Consider the following 21,212-nt stretch of genomic DNA (forward strand, 5'->3'; position numbering starts at 1 on the left):
ACCACTGAGAAGATGGTTTTAGGATCTCTCTTTTTGCCTGGCTTTTTTGCTATAGCTAAGGTAGATGTCTCATTTGGGATCAATAATAGATTTAAATGTATCATTCCCCCCAAACTTCCCATAAAGTATTTTTTCCTGTTTGAAAGTCAGTGCTGTTGTTTCCTTATGTTCTGCCTTTACCACTGTATCAGTGCTTCCCAAGCTGTGCATCCCCTTCTAGGAGACTCTTTTGGACCCTCAAAAAGGGACTGCAGTTGATGAATATCCCATATGTGGTCTGTCCACACCTGAAACCTCCAAAACTGGAAATGATGATGTAGGGCAGCCTCTGTGGAGATTTATGTTATTTATGTTATTATGAATGCTGTAACTTACAAAAAACAAAGGACCAGCAGAGGCATGCTGTATATGATACTGAAACTAACACCATCACATGGCAAAGCTGCACGAGAGGAGGCACAGTGAGCAGTTTTATGGTGCTTCACCTTCAGCTCAGCCAAATAAATCAGGACGTAAGGCACGTTCTGTATACCAGGAGGCATGCCCTGCCCATTGAACAGAATTTGGAAGTCACCCGCAAATGCAATAAATTTTGGGCTTGCTGATGTGAGCAGGTGAAGGCAGGGAGAATTGTTCTGCTGACGTAACCGAGCTGTCTGCTCCTCAACAGGTTTTTGCAGAGTGTTTCCAGGCCGGCCAGAGGCAGGGCTAAGCACTCTGTTATTAATGGTCCAGGCTTAGGTGGTGCCTTTACTGTGTGTTCAAACAATCTGGGACCTTGAACTCTGAATCACAGCCCATCTGAGGCTTGAACAATTGGCAAAGGTGGCACTTCTCGCTGCTCTCTGAAGCAACATAAAGCTGGAATGTAATTTTAGCTGTGGACTATGGTCCTCGCTTCTAGCACGCAGTCGAAGATATCAAAACAGCAAAACCCACTGTGCAGCAAGGAAAATGTGGTAGTAGCAGAGGTTTCCAGGCTCAGCAGGAGCAAGAAAATTGAAATGCTAACAAACATGCTGTCTTATCTGCCAGTGCTCTAAGGAGGTGGGCGAGGAAAAGCTAGAGAGCACCTTGCAGATATAAGGAGAAATCTTCCATATTGTGCCTGGCAGGCTGTAAACACATCTTTAAAATGTATTTATTTTTCTCTGTAGAGATCATGTGTATGCCACGTAGGGGTGTGAGACTAAATTTTTAGATGCTATAAATGACTGATTCAAAGAGGTTAGTCAGGGAACTCATGGGAGAGGATGTAACTTCTGACTCATGCTCTAAGCGGTGGAGAATTTTTTATTTTTTTAAACTGTTTATAAATTCCTCTGCAGCATTGACCATAAATACTCATGGTTAGTGTCCTTTGAGAAGTACTGTAAAAAGGCCCCCAAACCTTAACACTTCAGAGTTCCTCCAAAAAAAAAAAACGGCAGCCAACAAATGCTGTATAAATTAAGGAAGCTTGTTTAAGAAAAGTTAATAAAAAGATGGAATCAGAAAAGTAAAATGCTTTCAGATGGTATAGGGACTGTTTAAGTAGACATCGTACTGGAGGATGGGTATGGACTGTTGGAGGGATTCAAAATGACATGATAGCTGACATAACCTGACACGAGGGTGAGGGAGGATAGGGATACAGCCTCCGAAATTTGAAGTTCTATTAGATGAGAAAAAATTGAACAAAGTGTAAAAACACAGTAAGGCTCCACAGATGTCTGACTCAAGGTCTGAAATGTTAAATAATGTTTTTCCTTCCCAAAACATCAGGTACAGGAAACAATTGGAGAGCCTGTAAGACCAATAGATGATTCAGGAGAGTTTTTTATGAAGGGTTCTTAGAAGGTATGGTCATGACAGAAAACCAAGTTGTTTTGCAGATGTGTTCATTGTGGAGGAATGTTTAGAGGCTTCCAAATGCCATTCTTTGCTTTTAAAGGATTATCTGGTTATCTGGTCTTCATTGGAGAGTTCTAAAGAATGAAATAGTGATGCCATTAACCATGAAGCCTGATGTTTAAAAAGACTTGATGCCAGAGGAGTAAGCAATCTGTACTTTTTTATAGGGATCCTGAGGAATGACATCGCATGATGCTTTCTCTTAAAGTCTCTTCTGTCCTTGAGATCTCCTTGAGATCAGAGCAGATCCTTCCTCGTTGCTTTTCTTCAAGGGAGCACTAGGTTTAGAGAGCCAAAGAGCTGAAGGGCCTGTGGCAATGTGCCAGGCAGGAGTCACTGTGGGATTTTTTGTTTGTGAGTCCGGGCTTGTTTCGTAGATTCTTCAGGAACCAGTTCTTCCTGGGCGATCCATTCCCTTTGATGACAAGGGAGGAAGCTGGGGTCAGTTGGTGTCATCAGACCGGGACTTGGCTCGCGGTGTACGTGTGTGCCACAGAAAGTTCTGTCATGTCTCAGCTTACTTGATACCTTGCGTTATACTCTTCCAGCCAGGAATTTGCTGCCTGTCAGCAGAACCGTCTTGAAGTCAAAGTATTGTTGAGTGATTTAGTTGGAAGGGGTCCCTGTAGGTGTTTTAGTTCAGCTCCCTACTCAAAGCAGGGCCAGCTTCGATGGTAGATGAGGTTCTTCAGTTGAGTTGTTGATCCTCTCTGCGGGTGGACATAGTAGCTTTTATTGGCCCCTCTTCCAATGTCTGATCACAATCATGGTTAAAATCATTGTAGTAATATCGAATGGGAGTTTCCTTTATGACTCGTGTCTGTTCTCATAATTTTGGGGTGTGTTTGTGAGAAGTCTGGTTCCACCTTCCTTGTGACCTGCCATTAGGTAGCTGTAGACGGCAGTAAGATCTCGCCTTCATCTTTTGTTCTTCAGACTGAACAAACACATTGGAAGTTGCGTGGCTTGAGCCCTGTGTCTTGGTCATCTCTCCTGCACTCCCTCCAGTTTGTCACCGTCTTTCTCGTACTGGGGAGCCCAAAGCTGAACATGATACTGACAGGCACTAAGGGGAGCAGATCCCTCCCAGTGACTCACAGGCAGCACTCCATGATGCAGCCTGGGATGTGGTTGTTTGGAGTACTTCTTTATCGTACAATTTAATCACGTTGGTCCTCTGCCACTTCCTGCCCCTCACCACTCGTTCTTGGCTTCCCTGACTCTCCCTGTTAGGTCATAGGTATTTGTTCAGAGCCTGTAATACGACATCTTTACCTCATGGCTGTGTACCTGCGAGCATTTTTCTTACCCTCGGTCTTTTATCTGTGAGGTTAGTTGTCTGTGAGGTGATTTTAGACCAAAATAATTTCTTTAAGATCTTCTGGTGAAGGACCTCATCAAAACACCTCGGGTCCAGCAGTGTTTATTTGCCTACGGTGCTAGAAATTTTTTCTGTGTCCTTTCCATGGTAGTTGTTGGCGCTTGAGGGTCCTCTTCACACCTTGTGTAGGGGTGTGTGGCAGGTCATATTTTCTATCAAAACAGGAAAATGGACACCAGCAGCTGATCTTAATACATAAAAAGCTGAACACTTTTGGACCAAACAGTGTCTTCCCATTTGGACTCTGTGCGTGAAGGTGCAAGCGGTTGTGACATCCCTCCTCAGATGAAACAGTTTTTTTGTTTTGTTTATACTGAGGTGCTGAGGAGTATAGATAGTCTAGAGAACAGGTTCTTTCATCCTTATGGTTCTTTGCAAATTTAGCTTTTGGGATGAATGCCTGAAAGTCTTGCCTTGTCGCTGCCCAGTTCACATGTATTTTGAAGCAGTGATGATCTTTACCATTGAGCTTTCTACTTCAGGACATATGGCAGACTGTGCAGGGCTTAATTTCGTATAAACCCTTCCCACTACACTCTTCCGTGGTATCTTGTCTTGCCACTCTGGCGTGTGGCAGTGTAAACCTTTGGGAAGTCTTTTGCTAGGCTGTATCTTGGCACCCTGTAATCCTTTCTTGGAGGTAGTGCATGCCCAGGCAGACGCCAGCTGACCTTTGGCTGCCGTCTCCCTTAGTGCAGGTGAAATATTCCCTGTTTGAGCTGGCAGAGCTTGTTAATCTGTGGTAGGGAAAGGGATGCCCTTGAGCTCCTTCCATCATGACCAAGCACGATGAGGATTATCTTGGGGGTGCAGCAACTCTGATCTAAAAGCTCAGGGCTGCTCTCTGGCTGTTCTACCTGTCCAGAGACTTGGAGCAGTGCAAAATACACCCACGACCGTTGTTTCTGCAGGCACTGTGTCCAAGCTGTATTGCATTAGTGTTCGATGTTCTGTCTCAATGAGCAGAGTGCTTTGAGCTCTTCTTTTTGTAGAGAGGCTCTAGGCTTTTAGCACTTCTGCAGAGAATATCAGACTTGCTACGTGATTATGTATACCCCAGATATTTTGGAAACCCTCACAAATCTCTTTTTATCCTCTAAATGAGAAATAGGAGATTCAGCCAAATGTCCTGGATTCTGTCCTCTTGACTGGAGAGTTTCCAAGATAAACTTGTTTGCCCTAAATGCTGTCAGGAGGTTCAAATTTTTGCTCCCGAACTGGCTGCTGCCGAAGGCCTTTTGGGAATGTTTCTAGCCTCAGGGGTTGTCTTACTATTGCTTTTATTGGAAAGTAACACTTTTCTTTGTTTTTATAATTATAAAACTTATATGTGGTGAGAAATGAAGGACCTGGACTGGCATTCTTGATAGCAGGTGGCTGTTAGATTGGCATAGTCCTGTTTGTCAGAGCTCACTTGGAGAAATTTGAACTTGAGAAATCCCAGACTTGTGCAGGAAAACATTGAGCTGGGCGATGGGAAGATGCAATTCCACCAGTAGGTTTTCCTTATCAGAAGGTGACCGTGTATCTTTCTGCTCTGAAGATAACCCAAAGAGGCCAGGGGACAGCTGAAAGAAAAGACGGGCTGTATAGTAATTAGCAATTCAGTGATCAGGGATTGCAACTCGAGGGAGAAGGGCCTAATGACATGCCTGGAAGGCACCAAGTTCACAGCTCTCCCAAAGCATTTGAATACGGTATGAATTGCCGGGCTTGAGGTCAAGGAAAAAGTTCCCTTTGCAAAACTTGAACTATTACATAGACATTTGAAAACCAGGACCTCTGCTGTAGCAGTCCCCCAAATGCTTTCCCCTGCCCTTTGCACAGTACTGTGCTTTGCACCATGCCAGGAAGAGATGAGGAGCAACAGTTCCAGTTTCTGTCTGAGGAGGGATTCAGATCCTCTGGAAGCTGGGACACTGCTGAAACAGTGTGTTTAAAGAAGGGACTGACTTAGTTTAATGCTTTGTAAAACTAGTGTTCAGGTGTTTGAATTCTGGAAGGTCATGACACCGAGACACAAGACAAAGTTGTCCATGTTTGTGAAAATGTGCAGTTTGTTGAAGAGATCGTGGGCTCAAGTCTGATAAACGTGTAGATCTCTATGGATTAAAATCTCAGTGTAAACAGGAAAAAATCATTTATTCATTCCTATCCTGTTTGACTGGGGTGGTGATGATGTGTATTAGGTTTATGCAGTGTTCTTGTTTCTTTTCTTTCACACTATCCTAGTCTATTTTTAATTGGCAATAAGTTATATTAAATCTTTCCCAAGTCAAATCTGTTTTGCCCATGGTGGCAATTGGTGAGTGATCTCCCTGTCATTTCAATCCATTTTATTTTCTCCCCATGTCCTGTTGAGAAGGGGGAGTAAGAAATGGCTGGGCGAGTGTCTGGGGCTGACCACTGCAGTGACTGAGACGCAGAGAAGTCAAGGATGGGAAACACTTGCAGCAGGGTACTTAACTCACGTGGCTTGTAGGAATGTAACGTTTGGGTCCAATTCTGAAACACTATTTTTAGGCACAGTTAATATTTTATGGAGCAGGTAGTCAGGGAAGCCACAGAAGGAAAGCTGATCCTGCAGAAGAAGAGCAGAATGCTGGCTGCAGCCTCGTTGGATTTGTAACTTAACCTCAGCAAGAGCCCCACAGTCAACTGTTAATTTCAGGTGCTGTAACCTAAAAATGCGGAAGCTTGTTAAAAATAAGCTGAGCTGGGCAGCTGTTTCTGTGGCTCCAGGGGATATTAAGGGAATTACAGACCATGCAAATTAACAGAAATAGAACAAACAAAATGGGTGAGTGCATAACTATTGCATAGTGGGGAAGGAGAGCCTGTTCAGAGAGTGGCCGTGCTTCACAATCCTGTTGAATGCACATGTAGATAAAGATTAGTCTGCTTGTATTTGCAAAAGCCAAATCCATCCTGAAAAATTCTTAAAGAAGATAAAGGACATGTAGAGTAGAGCGAAAGTGCTTGTGAGGCTGAATAGGTGGCAAATTAGGTAGCAGGTAGGAAACAGTAGAGAAATGAATGGTCCTCGCATCCACTCCTCCCTCTGGTTGAGAATGTTCACTGATGGATTTCTGCAGGGATGGCATCTGTCTCTGATGTCTCTACATTCATAAATGACGTGGAAATGAAATTAATAGCAAGGTGATGTTTTTTGCTGATGATATGAAGCCAACGATAGTCGTACAAACAAGGGCTGACTGTGAAGAACTGTAGAACAACCTGACAGTGCTGGATGACTGGAGGATAAAATGAAAGATGCTGTTCAGGCTGTACAGGTACAAAATGACTCTCGTGGGGGAAGAATAACAATCAGAGCTTCACACAAAAAATGGTCTCTGAGCTCCCTCTTGGAATGCAGGGACCAGTCCTTTGTGTTGGGGTTGATAGCCCCAAGGAAAAATCAGCTCGGTTCGCATCTGCAGGCAAAGCATAGGTGGAATAATAGAGACCAGGATGGGGTGGAATAGAAAGCAAAATGGAGAACATCATTGTGTTGTCTGCAGTAATCACTGCGTGTTTGTGTTGTGAATGATGCTCACAGTTCTGGTTTCCTTCTGCTTCTCAGAGGGTATGGAACTGGAAGAGTAACAAGGTATAGATCAGCTTCTGTATGAGGAACAGCTGAACAGACTGGGAGTATTCAACCTTGAGAAGAGACCACAGGGAAGAAGGATATGAACAAGGACCTAAAAAAGGCTATGAGACGGCTAACAGAGATGCTGCTCCTCTTGTTTCTAATTCTAAAAAAGTACCAAGTGAAGATAGCGAGCAGAGCTGTGGGCTTTTCACAGAGCTTACAAAGGTTCAGAAAGGTGTCAAATGTGTGGGGGAAAATCTTTTGTGTTGTAAAATCCAGAAGGACCACCTTTTACTTAGGAACTTCTGTAAAACACATGTTGAAGAATGAAGGAATGTGCTTATTTTCCAGTTCTTTTCCTCCCAATTAGGAGCTAAAGAGTAGCTGTAGTTGCAGATCAGAGAGCTGGTAGTCACTAAAGCAAATTTGCATTTTACCTTTGATTCAAGACAAGAGTAAAAAAGTAGTGAAATATCTTTACTGATTTCAATATTCTTACCTTAGATCATTTATAGATGTGGTCCCCAACCAGCTGTATTTCTTCTGTGGGAAGCTGTGTGGCTTCACCATTCTGAGCTTGACTGATTCTTTTTGTTTGTTTGTTTGTTTTTAAAGGTATATGGGAATAGGACTTTCTGCTCAAGGGGTCAACATGAACAGGCTTCCTGGTAAGTCACTGTAAATATTTGTTTTGGCTTACAGTCTGTGTTAAATGTTTATTTAAAATAAATATATTTAGGAATTAATGGATGTGTTTCTATTAATAAAACGTCATGACTATAAGTGTCTTAAGTCTTGGAGCTTCAAACTATTGAGTGTTATCCTTAACAGAGTTACTAGTAGTGTTAATGTAGCCACGATGATTTTAGCAGATGATAGAAATTAATATTAAACTAATGAGTAACAGGTAAGAAGATAATGAGCTTTCAGACATGCCAGCTGTTCTTTGCGTCTGAAAGATAAGTACCAAAATAATTTGACATTTAATTTGTGCACCACACCTGACAATTTTATATGAAAGAATCATAAAACGTCAAGAAAATTGTCTTGTTATATTCACTTTTCTCTTCTTTCCCCCTTCCAACCAAAACCAGAAATATTTGACTAGAGTCGTATACCCAGTTAATGTTGTTGCTTACTTTTGAAATATTTGTTTTTAGTTTAGCCTTTAAGATGGTTACTTAACCAAATTCTTTTATTTAAAAGCCAGCTTCCTTTTTTTTTTTTTTTAAATAAATAGTTAACTGAAAATTATAAAGAAATCTGCTAATAATGTAGTGACTTCTGTAGCAGGAATTCAGCTGGGTTCAAAGTTGAAAGTTTCCTGTATTTGTTAGAAAGTGAATGTTCTTCAAGTGCTGGAAAAAAAAGCAACGGGAACCATCTGCCATTCTGTCTTTGAAGTGATTTACTCCTGGTGGAATGCTAAAGCTGAAATGTATATTCAACCCATACTATGCATCTTGGTATCTCCAAAGGAGAACGTTTTATGAAGCAAAATATATGATTCTGTAGCTCAGTTATAAATTTCTGAGAAGTTTCTATGGTTATGTTTCTGAAATTCTGCTGAGACTGCAGATAAAGAAAAGGAGACGAAGACAAGCAGGATCCATGGATGATTTCAGAGACAAGTCAGTTTTCTGATGCACGTTGTTTTAATTGTAAATCTACTGCTGAATTGTGTAATGGAACATCTACATTGTCTTCTTACTGAAGAGGATCATGGCGATCGTGGAGTGCACGAAGGAACATTTGGGACCATTTGCGTTGATAAAGGAATTTTAAATTGTCAAGACTAACTGCGTTACTTTATTAGTTCAATTAAAAATTTCAGCAGTGAAATAACATGCATTGTAACCACTCATGATCATAGAAACATAGAATATCCTTTGAAGGGACTGACTAGGATCATCAAGTCCAACTCCTGGGTCCGCACAAGACCACCAAACAATCAGACCCTCAGTCAGAAAGCAGTGCCCAAGCACTTCTTGAACTCTGGCAGCTCAGAGCTGTGACCACTGCCATGGGGAGCCTTTTTCCAGTGCCTGGCCACCTCTTGGTGAAGAACCTTTTCCTAACACCCAGCCTGACCCTCCCCTGATGCAGCTCCACGCCACTGATGTTTGAGTAACAAATGTCAGTGTAGCGTGTGGGCCGTTCATAAATCACAGCCGTGTTTGATAGCTACAGCCAGCCTCCCCTTTGCCAGGTACCACTCTGATCATGTTTGATCTCCCGTGAGAGTTAGCTTTTGGCCACAGCCCGAAGAACTGTTGGTCTGACTTGGGCACAGACATTCTGGCATTTTTTTCCCTGCTAATTTCTGACCTGCCTGCAGAGGTGGTTCAGTCTCCAACTTTGGAGATATTTAGGCCTCAGCTGGACATGGCCTTGACCAATGTGATCTAATCAGATCTGCTTTGAGCAGGGATTGGACTGGATGTCTTCTGAAGGTCCCTTCACTCTTTAGTTATTCCGTGCTTTTATGATAACTCGTAAGAATTCTCACTTGGGAAATGTTCTCGTTTTGGGAGAACAGTTTCAATGAGAACCATTATTAAGGGGTTAAAGAATTTGTACCTTACTGCAAACTGTACTTGCTAATAGTTTTTATTAGATCTAGTGTCTGTACCATTGGAGGGAAAATTATGCTCTCCCAACCAAGTGGGCTGTGTGCATGTATAAGATGGAGCATGAGTCCAGCCCCATCTTCTTTTCCCAGAGCTGAAAGGCAGCTTGCAAGTTACTTGGCAATTAAGGGTGCAAGTGGTGTTCAAGATGTGGCTCCCCAGCATGTGCAGAAGAATGATGGATGGGATTGTCTTGTGTGCTGTAGGCTGCTGGTTGGGTTGTCCTTTTACTAGGATTCTCACTGGATTATAAAAGTTATATGTAACAGTTAAATACTAACCTGCCAAAATTGTTTGTTTCTTTTTCTTTTTTCTTTTTCCCCCTTCAGGCACTGAAAATTAACCGAGCCACTTCTGTTAAATGTCTCTAAAGCCTAAGGGCCCCAAGAGCTGTTTTTTATGGCTGATTTAAATCAAAGTGCCTGTATACTTCTATTATTTCAAGAGTGTATGTAGTGAATGTGGAATTCTTTTGTTTGAGTTTTAAAAAAAAAATCATCAACTTGAGACTTCAGATGGTGCTTATTTAGCTTAGCAGTGAACTGGACACATTTGATCCTATGAACCTGGTGGTTTTTTTTGATCGCATGCAGATTATGCTGCCAAGACAGATTCTGCACATGTAGCTAGGTCAATCTCCTGTCATCTATGTGAAATGAAATGCATGCTTCTGTGTTAGATCTCAATAATTGTCTTCCTGGCTTTTGGAGAATGAGTCCAATGATTTCATTTTTACAGTATGCTGCCCAAGTAAATGAAGTTAGAAATATGTATCAGGCTTAGCTCTTATCAAGTCCCTCAGCACAGAGTAAGTGAGAGCTCACAAGGAAGTGATAGGCTTGGAGTCTTGACTTGGCTTCATGTCAAAATGTAATGTGAACTTTTTGTGACCTGAAATCCTGCCAAGTTTGTCTCCTTAGACCCTTTTTTAAGTCACTTCTGCTTTAACAGATTAATTTTCACTAGGCATACTGGCAGGGCAGCGTGTGACTACTGCAAGTTCAGGAGTCCAAAACCTGGTATGGGAGTTGGTGCTGGGTTCTGTCTCAAACTCTTTCCCGCGAGAACAAACACTTCAGTGGTATCCAGTTCCAAGTCAGGACATTTGTGCTTTATGCCAAGTTTATTTTGGCTTCAGCACAGCGTGGTGCTGGTGGGGGTAGTGTTGAGCGTTCTCTGAAAGTTGGAAGTGTGGCTGGGGCAACCTGAGCATTCCCTTAAGCGACCCGTCTGTGCATTGGAAACGGAGACTGCTTTTAAAAGGAGACTGTCTGCCCCTGCTCTGCTCAAAGGCTTCTGTAGGCTGTGCTCTGAAACTCAATCATCAGCACTGGAATTAGTGATTTTTTTTAATTCGAGTGGCATTTTTCTGACCTTTATGTGTCTTGATGATTTAAAATAAAATTAAAAAATTAAAGACAATTAGAGCATTCAGTAAGTGTTCTGCTTTAAAATAGTGGCTTTCATTGAAATGTCTGCTCACTTCTTTTCCCCAGATTCATTGTTTTTTCCACGTGCATTCAGCATTTTGGTATCTGAGGATGAAATTACATGTTACAGCTGAACTGATCTAACTCCTTGCCTTCAAAGGAGAGAAGCTCAACACTCGCTTCTCCCTACCCCCGGCTGCACAGCCCACCTTCTTCTTCCCTTGTGCGAGCTCTTCGCTCTGGCACTTGTCACATCCTTTGCCAAGCCAATCTAGCTTTCAGGCCTGGCAGAACCTTGCTTGCTTGTCTGCTGTGCTGAGGTTCTGGCAGGCTGCTCTGTTCAGCATTCGTGGAGCAACCTAAATGTCACATAAGAAATGTCCTTTTTTTTTTCTTCCCCTCCGTTTAGGAAGTTCTTCTGAATCCAGCTGAAAATGTGTCTGTGGTTTGCTGCAGACATCTCCTAACCTTCATAAAATGGAGGAAAATCGGTGTTCCCATCTTTAACATGGATGAGATGTGCATGTTGGAGGGGAATGTCCCATGCAGAGGGTGTTCTCTGTTGGTTCAAAACCTTCATGCTGCTGAGAGACAACAGTTCATTTGCTCTCTCTTTGAGGGTAACCCAGCAGGAACACGGGGTCAGCAGGAGAGGGAAGGAGGGGTGAGTCTCTAGGGTAGCTGCAAGGTCTTCATTCAGCCCAAGATGTTGTGAAACCGTACCCTTAGGCATGCCCTGCTCCAGTTTGTTAAACAGCACAGATAGGATCTGGCCAATCACTTTTAGAGACTTTAAACACCCTCTGGTTAATAACTGACTTGCCCTGCTATGCAGCAGTGCACATGTAGAGCGGAGTGCCAGCTTTTTCTCACTACTGGGTTGTTTCATGGAACTTTGATTATTTTTCACCTCACTTATAAATTCAAAAATATTGCTGGGCTTATTCACTGCTGGTCTGCTTCAAACTCCCTATTAAAAGAAGCTTTCAATTTCAAGAATGTTTTATAGGCACACTTGAGTTAGTGTGCAGTCAGGTAAAGCAGCGTAATTTGGTGTACAAAAACTTGCTGCATACTGGATTTGGTTTGTGGGACTGTAATGCCCGAAGCCAGATCAGCAACAACAGAAGTAATTTGTCCAGCTGTCCTGTGCCTCTTTCAGCAAATGATCCTTATGAACGGCCTGTTCCTGTAGACAAGTAAATAAAATAAAAACGAGTGCTGAGAATTAAATTTTCCCCATGCTCCCCTCCTCTGCAGAAGCCCTGAGTTCACCTCCATAAACCACAAGCCTGATGAACAGCTTTCCATTTTAACTTTGTTTGGAGTTCCCTTTGTTTGCTTTAGCTTCATCATTTGCTAATAGGTTTATGTTGACGTTTGTAGATAGGACTTTATTTATTTCCAGATTGTCTTGCGTGTTATCAGAAGAGATGTTGTAGGAGCAAAGCTATTGAGGAATCTGTTGTCTGCCTGTTCCTGTCTATGAGATGGAAGAGGTATTGGCTTCTCCCCAGGGATGTTCGCAAGGATTTTTCAGGCATCTTCAGAGGGGCACTGATGAAGGGGAGGCTGGACAGATGTTGTGTTGCAGGAACTGGTGAGAAACTAACGGACCTGAGCTTGTTGAGCCTGAAGAAGAGGCTTAGAACGGATCTAGGAGCAGCCTTTCACCCTTAAGCCCTGAAGGGACCTTAAAGAGAACACAGACCCAGACTGTTCGCAGAGGTGCATGGTGAAGGGGCAAGAAGCAATGGCCACCAGTTGCAAGAAAGGAAATTCTCATGGGAAGTTAATAAATAAATAAATAATTCCTTGTCAGAGTTTGGTGTGGACTACCCAAGAGGCTCCATCTTCCGAGATTTTAACATCTCAGATGTACAATACTGTGAGAAACCTGATGTAACTTTAAAAATGTGCCTGCTATGAGCCAGGTGTTTGGCTAGAGAGCTCCCAACGCTTCTAGCTACTTCTTCCTCTGATGGCCATGACATCCATATACTCCAAATGTGTCTTAAGAACTTTTTTCTTTCTATTGGTTTTGCTTTGGGTCATCACTTTCTGCAACTCCAATGACGAATTTTTGCAAAAACAACTTAGTCCCAGGTAGATGTAATTTACATTAGGTAAATGTAAGAATTACAGAAGATGAGACTTCAGGAGGTCTTCTGAATTGAAGCTAATTCAGTTATACGTCACGTGCATGTTTAAACCAGTCATTCAGTATCGTCGTGGCCACTTCTTCCAACACCATCCTTGTGTTGGAAAGCTTTTCCCGGTGACTGAGCTAAATATCCTATGCAGTTTAAGTCCATTATTCTTAGATTGCATGGAGGTGGAGAATAATTAATTCCTTGCCTCTTAGTAGCTGTATATGTGAATACTTCTGTCACTGCTTTCTGGTCTCTCGAAGCCAAGCATCCCTGGCTCTTCACTTTGTTCCTGTTTATCATATTTTTTTGATTTGTGACAACTTCTTGACCTTTTATGAATTTTATCTACTGGATGCATCACAAGCACTAGTTTCTTTGTCCCTGTAGTAAAATAAAACATTGAAAGTCAGAGCAATTCAGCAAGCATCTCTTTACCCACACTGCAAAGATGAAGGAAAATCCTAACCCACACTGCAAAGATGAAGAAAAATCTTTACCAAGCTTCCAAAATCTCTAAGGCCTAGGTAGAAAAAGGGGAAGGGGACAGGAGAAAGCTAGTTGGTTAACTGGGAACCAAATAGTGATTCAGCATGCTTTCAAATCCTCCAGGCTAAACCAGCATATTGGATACCCAGCTTGATTTTCTATCTTTAGAAGTAATTTCTGTTAAGTTTATTTAAGGATTTATGCAGCTGATCAAGCTCTGTCTTAAAATACATTATGGTATATGTTCTGCTGCAAAGCTCTTCTAGAACTGTCCTTAAAAGTAGTTGACCAAAATGGTACATGGGGTTTTCATATGATATCTTAGCAAAGTCTTACACAATGGTACTCACACTTTGTTGTCTCTTTAGTAAATTTATACATTCCATAGCACGTCCTGGGATTGCACTGCGTTTTTTACTCTGTTGGCTTATGAGCCTCCTCCAGTCCAGAGATGTGCCTCTTCCTCCGCTGTTTCCAATACAGGAAGAGTTGTTATTCTCTAACATAAGTTAAATGCTAAATAAGTTAAATTACAGTTGTATTAGGTATTCAGTATTAGGGTATTACCATGGTCCTTATGGGTTAAAAGCCTGCACTACTGAACTTGTAGTTTCTTTTAATGCTTCTTTGACGTTTTCAGATGTAAATATTATTCTACTCTATTTGCTGTGTTGAGCAATCAATCTTTTGCTTTTTAGGTATATTTTTAATTATGTTGCAGTTTGTTGATGCATTTGGAGGGCAGATATGTGGGAAAAGATGAGAAACCAGCAAAGCAGGTGGCTGACAGTCCGAGTCCATGTGTCAAGGCTGAGCACACGGGCTGCTTTTCCATTCAGTGCACAACTGTTTGAGGGAAAGGCACTTGTGGTCTGCCTCTGGAGTGTGTAAGGACTTTGGAGCACCATGGAGAAACCTGAATTTTGTTCCTCTCCTCTATTATTATCCATAAGGAAGGCTTAATCCTGTAAAGAAGCACGGAAATACTCAGTTTACCTCTGCCTTGACCCCTGTTTTATTCTTCGCTGCTGTTGTGGCTCTTCATGGAGTTCTTACACCATTGAGGTCTCTAGTTAAACCACTCAAGTTATTCAAGAATGGATGAAGGAGGCCTTGTGATTTCTTAAAAGGAGTCTGAGTATTTACTTTCACCTGATCATTGCTTATAGTTCCCTTTTCTTGCCTGTTTTCCTTGGATTTTCTACTTACTCTTTATTGAGTCCTCTTCAGGACTGAGCACCATGGAAACCTTGGAGTAGTTTGATAGAGTTTTAGGATAAAAGTGGTTGATCGAGTAATTTAATCAAAGTGGTGACAAATTCTATACGTTGTTCAATATTCAGTGTGTTTTATGGCAACATGAATACTGTGTCCTGCAGGAGATACTCAGAGCGGATTTAGAGCAGTGTGTAGCCCAGCTCTGCTTGCCACTCCGTTTAAACCTTTCCTCTTGCTAGCTGTGAGGAGTTTGGACTTTTCAGGAAATCCAGCCTGTTTGTTTGAGACCCAGACTGAATAGTGCCCAATTCTTCATTTTGCCATGAGATTTGCGCACAGATAACTACTACACATAAGGAATTTCATCAAGTTGCCACTTCTGTAGTACCTTCATTAAATTAGAGGGTGGTGACTAGTCTTTGTATGTCAAGTTAAGGAATGTGTAGGGTTGGAGTAAACAACAGATAGGTGTGCATTCCCCCAAAACTGCTCAAGGAAGCACCCCCAGGACCTAGTTACATCCACACTCCTTTGGCTGACTGTGCCAGTTCCTAACCACAAACTTGCTTACACTTCTGGTAGCCTCTCATTTTTGCTAGCAAACCAGTTGGCGGGGTGCAAGAAAACTGGATCATGTAATTGGGTTAACAATAGTGTATGGGGGGCACTGCTTGATTTTAGGGTTAAAAAATATAATTCTCACCTAAGGTGTTTGCTGAAAGCTTTAATTAAAGATTGGTTCCAGTGCACAGCTGCCCACTTGATCACAGAGACTGGTTTTGCTGGGCTGGAGCAAGCCTGGCTGGCTGCATCTCTAATTTTTCGTCTGCCTCTGTCTTTTTTCAAGGTGTTTGAAGATGGTGGCTGGGTACCTTTATTTCGGTGATTAGTAAGACAGTTGAACTTGACTGGATATTTTTTTGCACTGAACTTTGTCTTGTTCAGTCACTTAGTAAAGAAGTGAAAACAAACAGCAATGAACTCTGATGCTTGTTTTGCTGTAACTTACCAGATGCTTTCTGGTCCAGATGATGAGGGGACTGAAGGTTTGGGAAGATGTTGAGCTCAGAAGGGCTACTAGCTATTATGAGAAGGGCTGTGTGCTAATAGTGGCTCTGCAGCCTTTGTTAGCATCTGGAGAATACAGATACAGTGAATTTCAGTCTGTGCATGGTGAGTGCTGCTTGGACAGTGGAAGGGCATCATGAGAAAGACTGAAACTGGTGATGGAGAAGAATCCTGTCTTGGGAAATTTCAGGGCCAGATGCCTTCTAGCTGCATCTGCTCTATTTCTGGTGATGCACTAAAGCAGGCGGTGATGTGCGTGGACTTGTCATGGTTATCAGTGCCTTAGAGTGCAATGGGATGAGAGGATCTACGCTGGCGGAGGTGGAGGAGGGTCCCTGCAATCAAAGGACAGTGACTTCTTGAAGGTAGTTCTGATGTGGAGGAGTGCAACGGCAGTCTGAAGTAGAGGCCAACAGAAACTCATTTGCAATTAGTCAGCTGTGAAGGGCTCCGAACTGTGGGGATGTGAGAGAGGGAAGCCAAGAGAGCCTCTGACCCGAGGTGGCTGCAGGAGGGAGGGCATCCTTCTGAGCACCCCTGTCCTGCTCCCCCGGCCGTGCCTGCACCGCAGATGTATTTTGAGCAAGATGCAGTCCCTGGGAGCAATTACAAATGCTAAGCATCTGATGCTGGGTAGGAGCTGAGGGGAAAAAGCAGCCTGAGAACTGCTCTGGAAACTTTGCCCTGGTAGCCTTGTTGCTGCTAGCTTAATTAGGTTTTGACCTGAAAAAGTAATTTGTCTTCGACATCCGAAGAGGTGACTGGTATGTTTAGAAATTGTAGTTATTTTTAATGCGTAATAGAAGAAACAAGAGCGAAGTGGGTCAGTGTGTCAGTTCAACAGTTCATGATCCTTTTGTACAGAGCGAACTTTTGGAAGGATCTCATCTGGACAAGTGCAAGTTACTGTACAGCTTAAAAGAGTGGTGGATGTTAAACACACGCTGCCAAGAAAAAGAAACGCATTACAGTAGGTTTGAGATGTTTGGCCTTTGTAAGTGGAGCCTTCTTGAATTTGTCTACACGAATATTATTTTGGAGCCCCGGGTGTATTTTTGAAGTGAATTTCTTGGTTCTCAACACCTGCTGTGCTTTGATTTACATCTTCAGTTGTGCTACCCTGGTTTCTAATAAACAGAACTGAGAGATGCACTCCGGCATCACAGCTCATGCACTCCAGCCACTAATAACTATTCCAGGGTAAGTAATATGAGGTAGTTATCCTGATTAAAAAAAAAAAAAAAAAGGCTCAGAGTGGGGATATAGTGTCCTAAGAGTGGTTGAAGCTGATTCCTTCTTTCTCCAGATGTTCTCTTATTGTGCCATACCATGTGCTATTTTCAATGTAGCTTTTCATTTTTAAGTCCACTGAAGAAACAGATGAGAAATTTATACTTACTACAATAAAACAAAAGGGTTTCTTTTGGAACTTCAGTTTTTAGACATTTTTAGTGTAAGAATACTTCTCATATGGAATCAATTTCATGCGTTCAGTGTATGTGAAATTTCATCACTGAGAAGTAATCTGAGAAATGCCCATTTTCTGTTTATTCTATTTATAGTGCTTCTTTTTTAGTCTTCACTCAGTTCTGTGTGTGAGTGGTGCCTGACCAAATTTTCAATGTGCCATGAGTGCCCTGGTGCACATGTTGAAGAATCCTGAAATGATCTCCCGGTTTCTCTGTCACTGCTTAACTCATCTTCATCTTGGTTTCTCTTCTGGTGCTACTCTCTGCAAATCAGTAAATGCTCTTTAAAAAGGTTGTTCTTTCCCAAAACAGTGATCTCTATTTAATAAATAAAAAGGTTCCACGTATCTTTGAGAATATTGTGTTTAGTGATTCACCTTCCACTACCCATTGAGGTCTGCCAAGCTCCACCTAATGCTCAGTCATATTCTCTTCATCCCACATAACCTTTCTTGCTTTGCAGTCGGTTTTCTCAGATCTTAGTCTGTGTGTTGAGGTCATCTGAACTTTTATGAAATTATAGCTTGAATATTGAAATGGGTTTGATGAATGAACACACAGCAAGTGCACGTCCCATCCTCAGCTCCTTTGTACTTCTAGAAGAACTGGAATTTCGGTCCTCCACATCCATTAGTTACACTCTTCGGTGTTTCCCATAACAGTGGTGGGCTTTCTGACTGTTTGGATTTGCAAGATCTAAATTTTGGAGGTATTCAACATTAAGACTTACTGAGATGTAATTAAAAAGATGAACTGGGCGTACTGTGTGGGGTTGCTTGTGGTAAGGGAGGGGAACTTTGTGGACTGAATTTGTGTATGAGGGTGGCTGTGGTGGTTTCATTGTAAAATACACATTGAGTTGTGAGAATTGATATTTTAGATTAGTGTGTTGTTAGTGCATTTAAATAACCTGAATTCAGATTAGCCATTCCTTCGAAGTGTCCATAGTTCCTTGAAATCAGTAGTTGCAGGGAAAGATTTTCAGTCCTTAGGAGCGTAGTAGCATTTATATTTCCTGACACTCATTTGTCTGCAAGTGCCTGGCCTCTTTGGGGAAGCAGCTTTTATGGAGCCTAACAGAGGCTCCACAGAAGAGGCTCATGTTTTGTTTACCCATAATCAGCACTGGAAAAAAGCCTTGATGTGTATGGCACCTGAAGGGGGGAAATTTGCAGGGGCATAGCAGAGTTTTTGTCTGTGGGTCAGGTTCTCTTGAATATGTTGCACTTATTCAAGAACGCAACATACTCAACAATATGTTGCACATATATCAAGAACAGTCCCCCTCCAAAGCTTTACAGTGTCTGACTATATATTTCAGATGTGGATAGGACAGTTTTGTTTTGCAGTGCCCAGCAGTGTAGGAAGCTTGAGCTATCCTGTTGGGCTGATCCTTAACCAAATTTCCTAACAAATGTGCAGGGACTGCAGGAAATACACAAATTACTGTGTTAGTTATGTACCATTCCCTTTTCCTTTCCAACAGGTTTGAGTTTTTGGAGTAATTGGGGTGTGTAGGATCTTTATTCTATAATGGATAGACTCACACAGTTCTTATAAGCTTGTTAAGAACCAGCAAAATAAGAAAACCTGTTTTCCCTTGAATTCAAGATTAGACTTCTGCTTTCCATATAGTTCAGGTGAAGCTTTTCTTCCGCAGTTAATTTCCAAAGTGCAGCTTCACAGTTGCTAGCCACGATGCTGAAGGAGCAGTTATATTTCTGTACATACCTGGAAACCTGCAATTTATTTCTCTTTCCCCATGGCTGCCCCTATACAGCAGCAGCCTAAGCCTCTGTCCCCATGCCCTCCTGTGCTCTGCTTGTTAGGTGTGCCCCCCGTAAGCAGGTTATCTCGCACGTAGCTGGATACAGCTTTTTTAGGTGGGACTTGTTTTAAAACATGAGCCTTCTGCAAGGAGCTGATACTGGGCAAGTCGGCACAGCATGGAGGAGGTGGGCAGATATCACAGCGCTGCACAGCGCTTGCTGCAGGGCGACACTGTGGTGGCAATGATCACGTCCTCAAGTGGAGTCAGAGCTGGTGCCTCCCTATCAGCCGTGGTCAGAGCTGGAGGTAACAAAAACACCTCCCAAACCACGCAGGTCAATAACCTTCTGAATTTAGGTTAAATTTAATCTCATGCTTTATTTGTGGCTATTCACCTGAAAATTAGGATTGTATAAAATAAAAGTTACCACCTTTTGCCCCGTCAGACTGACTTCAGTTCACTTCTGCTTGTATTGATTGCCCTCTATGTGGCCAGAATAAATTCAGCCAGGTCATCAATAGGGTGATGTTCTACTTTTCTTTTTTTATTGCTCCTCTCTTTTTTCTTTGGTCTTTTAGTTTAGACTAACTTCTGGGCACATGGACTTCAGGTTTGGATGTGAGGAGGCAGACCAAAATCCAGGCTTTCGGTAACCATGCTTCACTCTTAAATGTTTGGAAATATTAACCCGTGAAGTGGTCAGGCAGTTGGACTAGATGGTCTTTGAAGGTCCCTTCCAAGTGAACTGTTCTATTTCTGTTCTATTCTGACATCATTCCAGCTGAACAGAAACGTGAATCCGTGTTTGAGGTGCTAACACTGGACTTGGAAGATGAATCAAAGAAAGTGTTTCCACTGGCTAATAAGTGCTGAGGCATTAGTGTGGATGAGTTAAAGTGATGATTTTTCTAATGCCTTTACCTGATTCTTGATGGCGGGTGGTGGCATACTTGCATATCCTGAAAAATTGAAAGATGTGGGTAATATAAGGAAGAAATCCCTCACAATGCGGGTGGTGAGGCACTGACACAGGTTGCCCAGAGAAGCTGTGGACACCCCATCCCTGAAAGTGCTCCATGCCAGGTTGGATGGGGCTTGGAGCAACCTGGTTTATGGGAGGTGTCCCTGCCCATGGCTGCACCCTTGCCTAGTTAGTCCTCTTGACTTTAGATGTGCGAGCAATTGTAGTGTAATTATAATCAGTAATATTAACTGCACTTGCTTTTGCTGTAGTTCTTTTAAAGACACTACATATATAGGCCCTTTTTCAACAGTATCGTTTTTTCAGACAACGAAAATCTTTATTGTGGCTGTACTTATTGTGGCCTTTTAGATAAAAGATAACAGCGTAAACCTAAATTTCACTACAACCTTAAACTAATGGATAAGTATGATCCTCCTCAGAAAACCTTGTTGCTTTACGTTAATTATGTGGAAAGTGTTTAAGGAACCTCAGCTTAGAATCTAGAAGGACTTGTTCCAACCCCTTACCGGCATGAAACATGCTTCTGCTGGGAGCTCTCTCAACAAAGTTTTGTGTGTATAGAGGTATTTTTGTTCATCGTTTTCTTACCTCACTAAATACCTTTTTAGGGAATGTTTTTATAGTGACTGGGTCCTGGCCCCCTGCATCCCATAACGAGCTCTGACTTTGCTTTTGGCTGAATCGTGTAACTGCTCTGTGTAGAATGGCTTTTGCCCATTACCATGCGAGCTCTTTCTGAAGGTGTCTTAATATTTCATAAAGGTGCTCTCGCCCATCAGCTAAAAGTTGGCATATAAATGTAAACGTGAATTATTCAGTACACTGAGATTTGAAGCCTGTGTATGTGATAAAAGCTTTTGCATCCAACTTGTTCTTTGCCCCTGCCACTTAATATATCAACAGCAATACTCATCTCATGTTTTTTCTCTCCGTCCCAAGTTGTTTCGCACCCCTGGCATGTGCGCTTCCCCCCCACCTCCCAGCATGGGGTGTCAGGGAAAATAATAGAGGTAAAAGTACAGTGGTGACCTGGTTGTGGTAGAGAGCTTTTTGAGCCTTGCCTGTGTAGATAAACCAGCATGTTCTGTAGTTGTGCTTTAATTATCTTGTCTTCTTTGCAAGGCAATAAATGA

The 21,212-nt window shown here is 42.3% G+C and overlaps 1 protein-coding gene across 4 annotated transcripts in view; it reads left to right on the forward strand.

Annotated features, from left to right (window-relative positions):
- Positions 1–21,212, forward strand: part of RANBP10 (RAN binding protein 10) — a 77,024-nt gene that overhangs the window by 14,868 nt on the left and 40,944 nt on the right. For all 4 annotated transcript variants that reach the window (XM_082769879.1, XM_082769877.1, XM_082769878.1 and 1 more), the window contains one exon: positions 7,485–7,537. In XM_082769879.1, coding sequence (XP_082626005.1) covers positions 7,489–7,537 — 49 coding nt within the window. In that variant the 5' untranslated portion in view covers positions 7,485–7,488. The remainder of the gene's footprint in view (positions 1–7,484; positions 7,538–21,212) is intronic.

Source organism: Aythya marila, assembly GCF_965140915.1.
Source record: "Aythya marila genome assembly, chromosome: 12".
Classification (NCBI taxonomy): Eukaryota; Metazoa; Chordata; class Aves; order Anseriformes; family Anatidae; genus Aythya; species Aythya marila.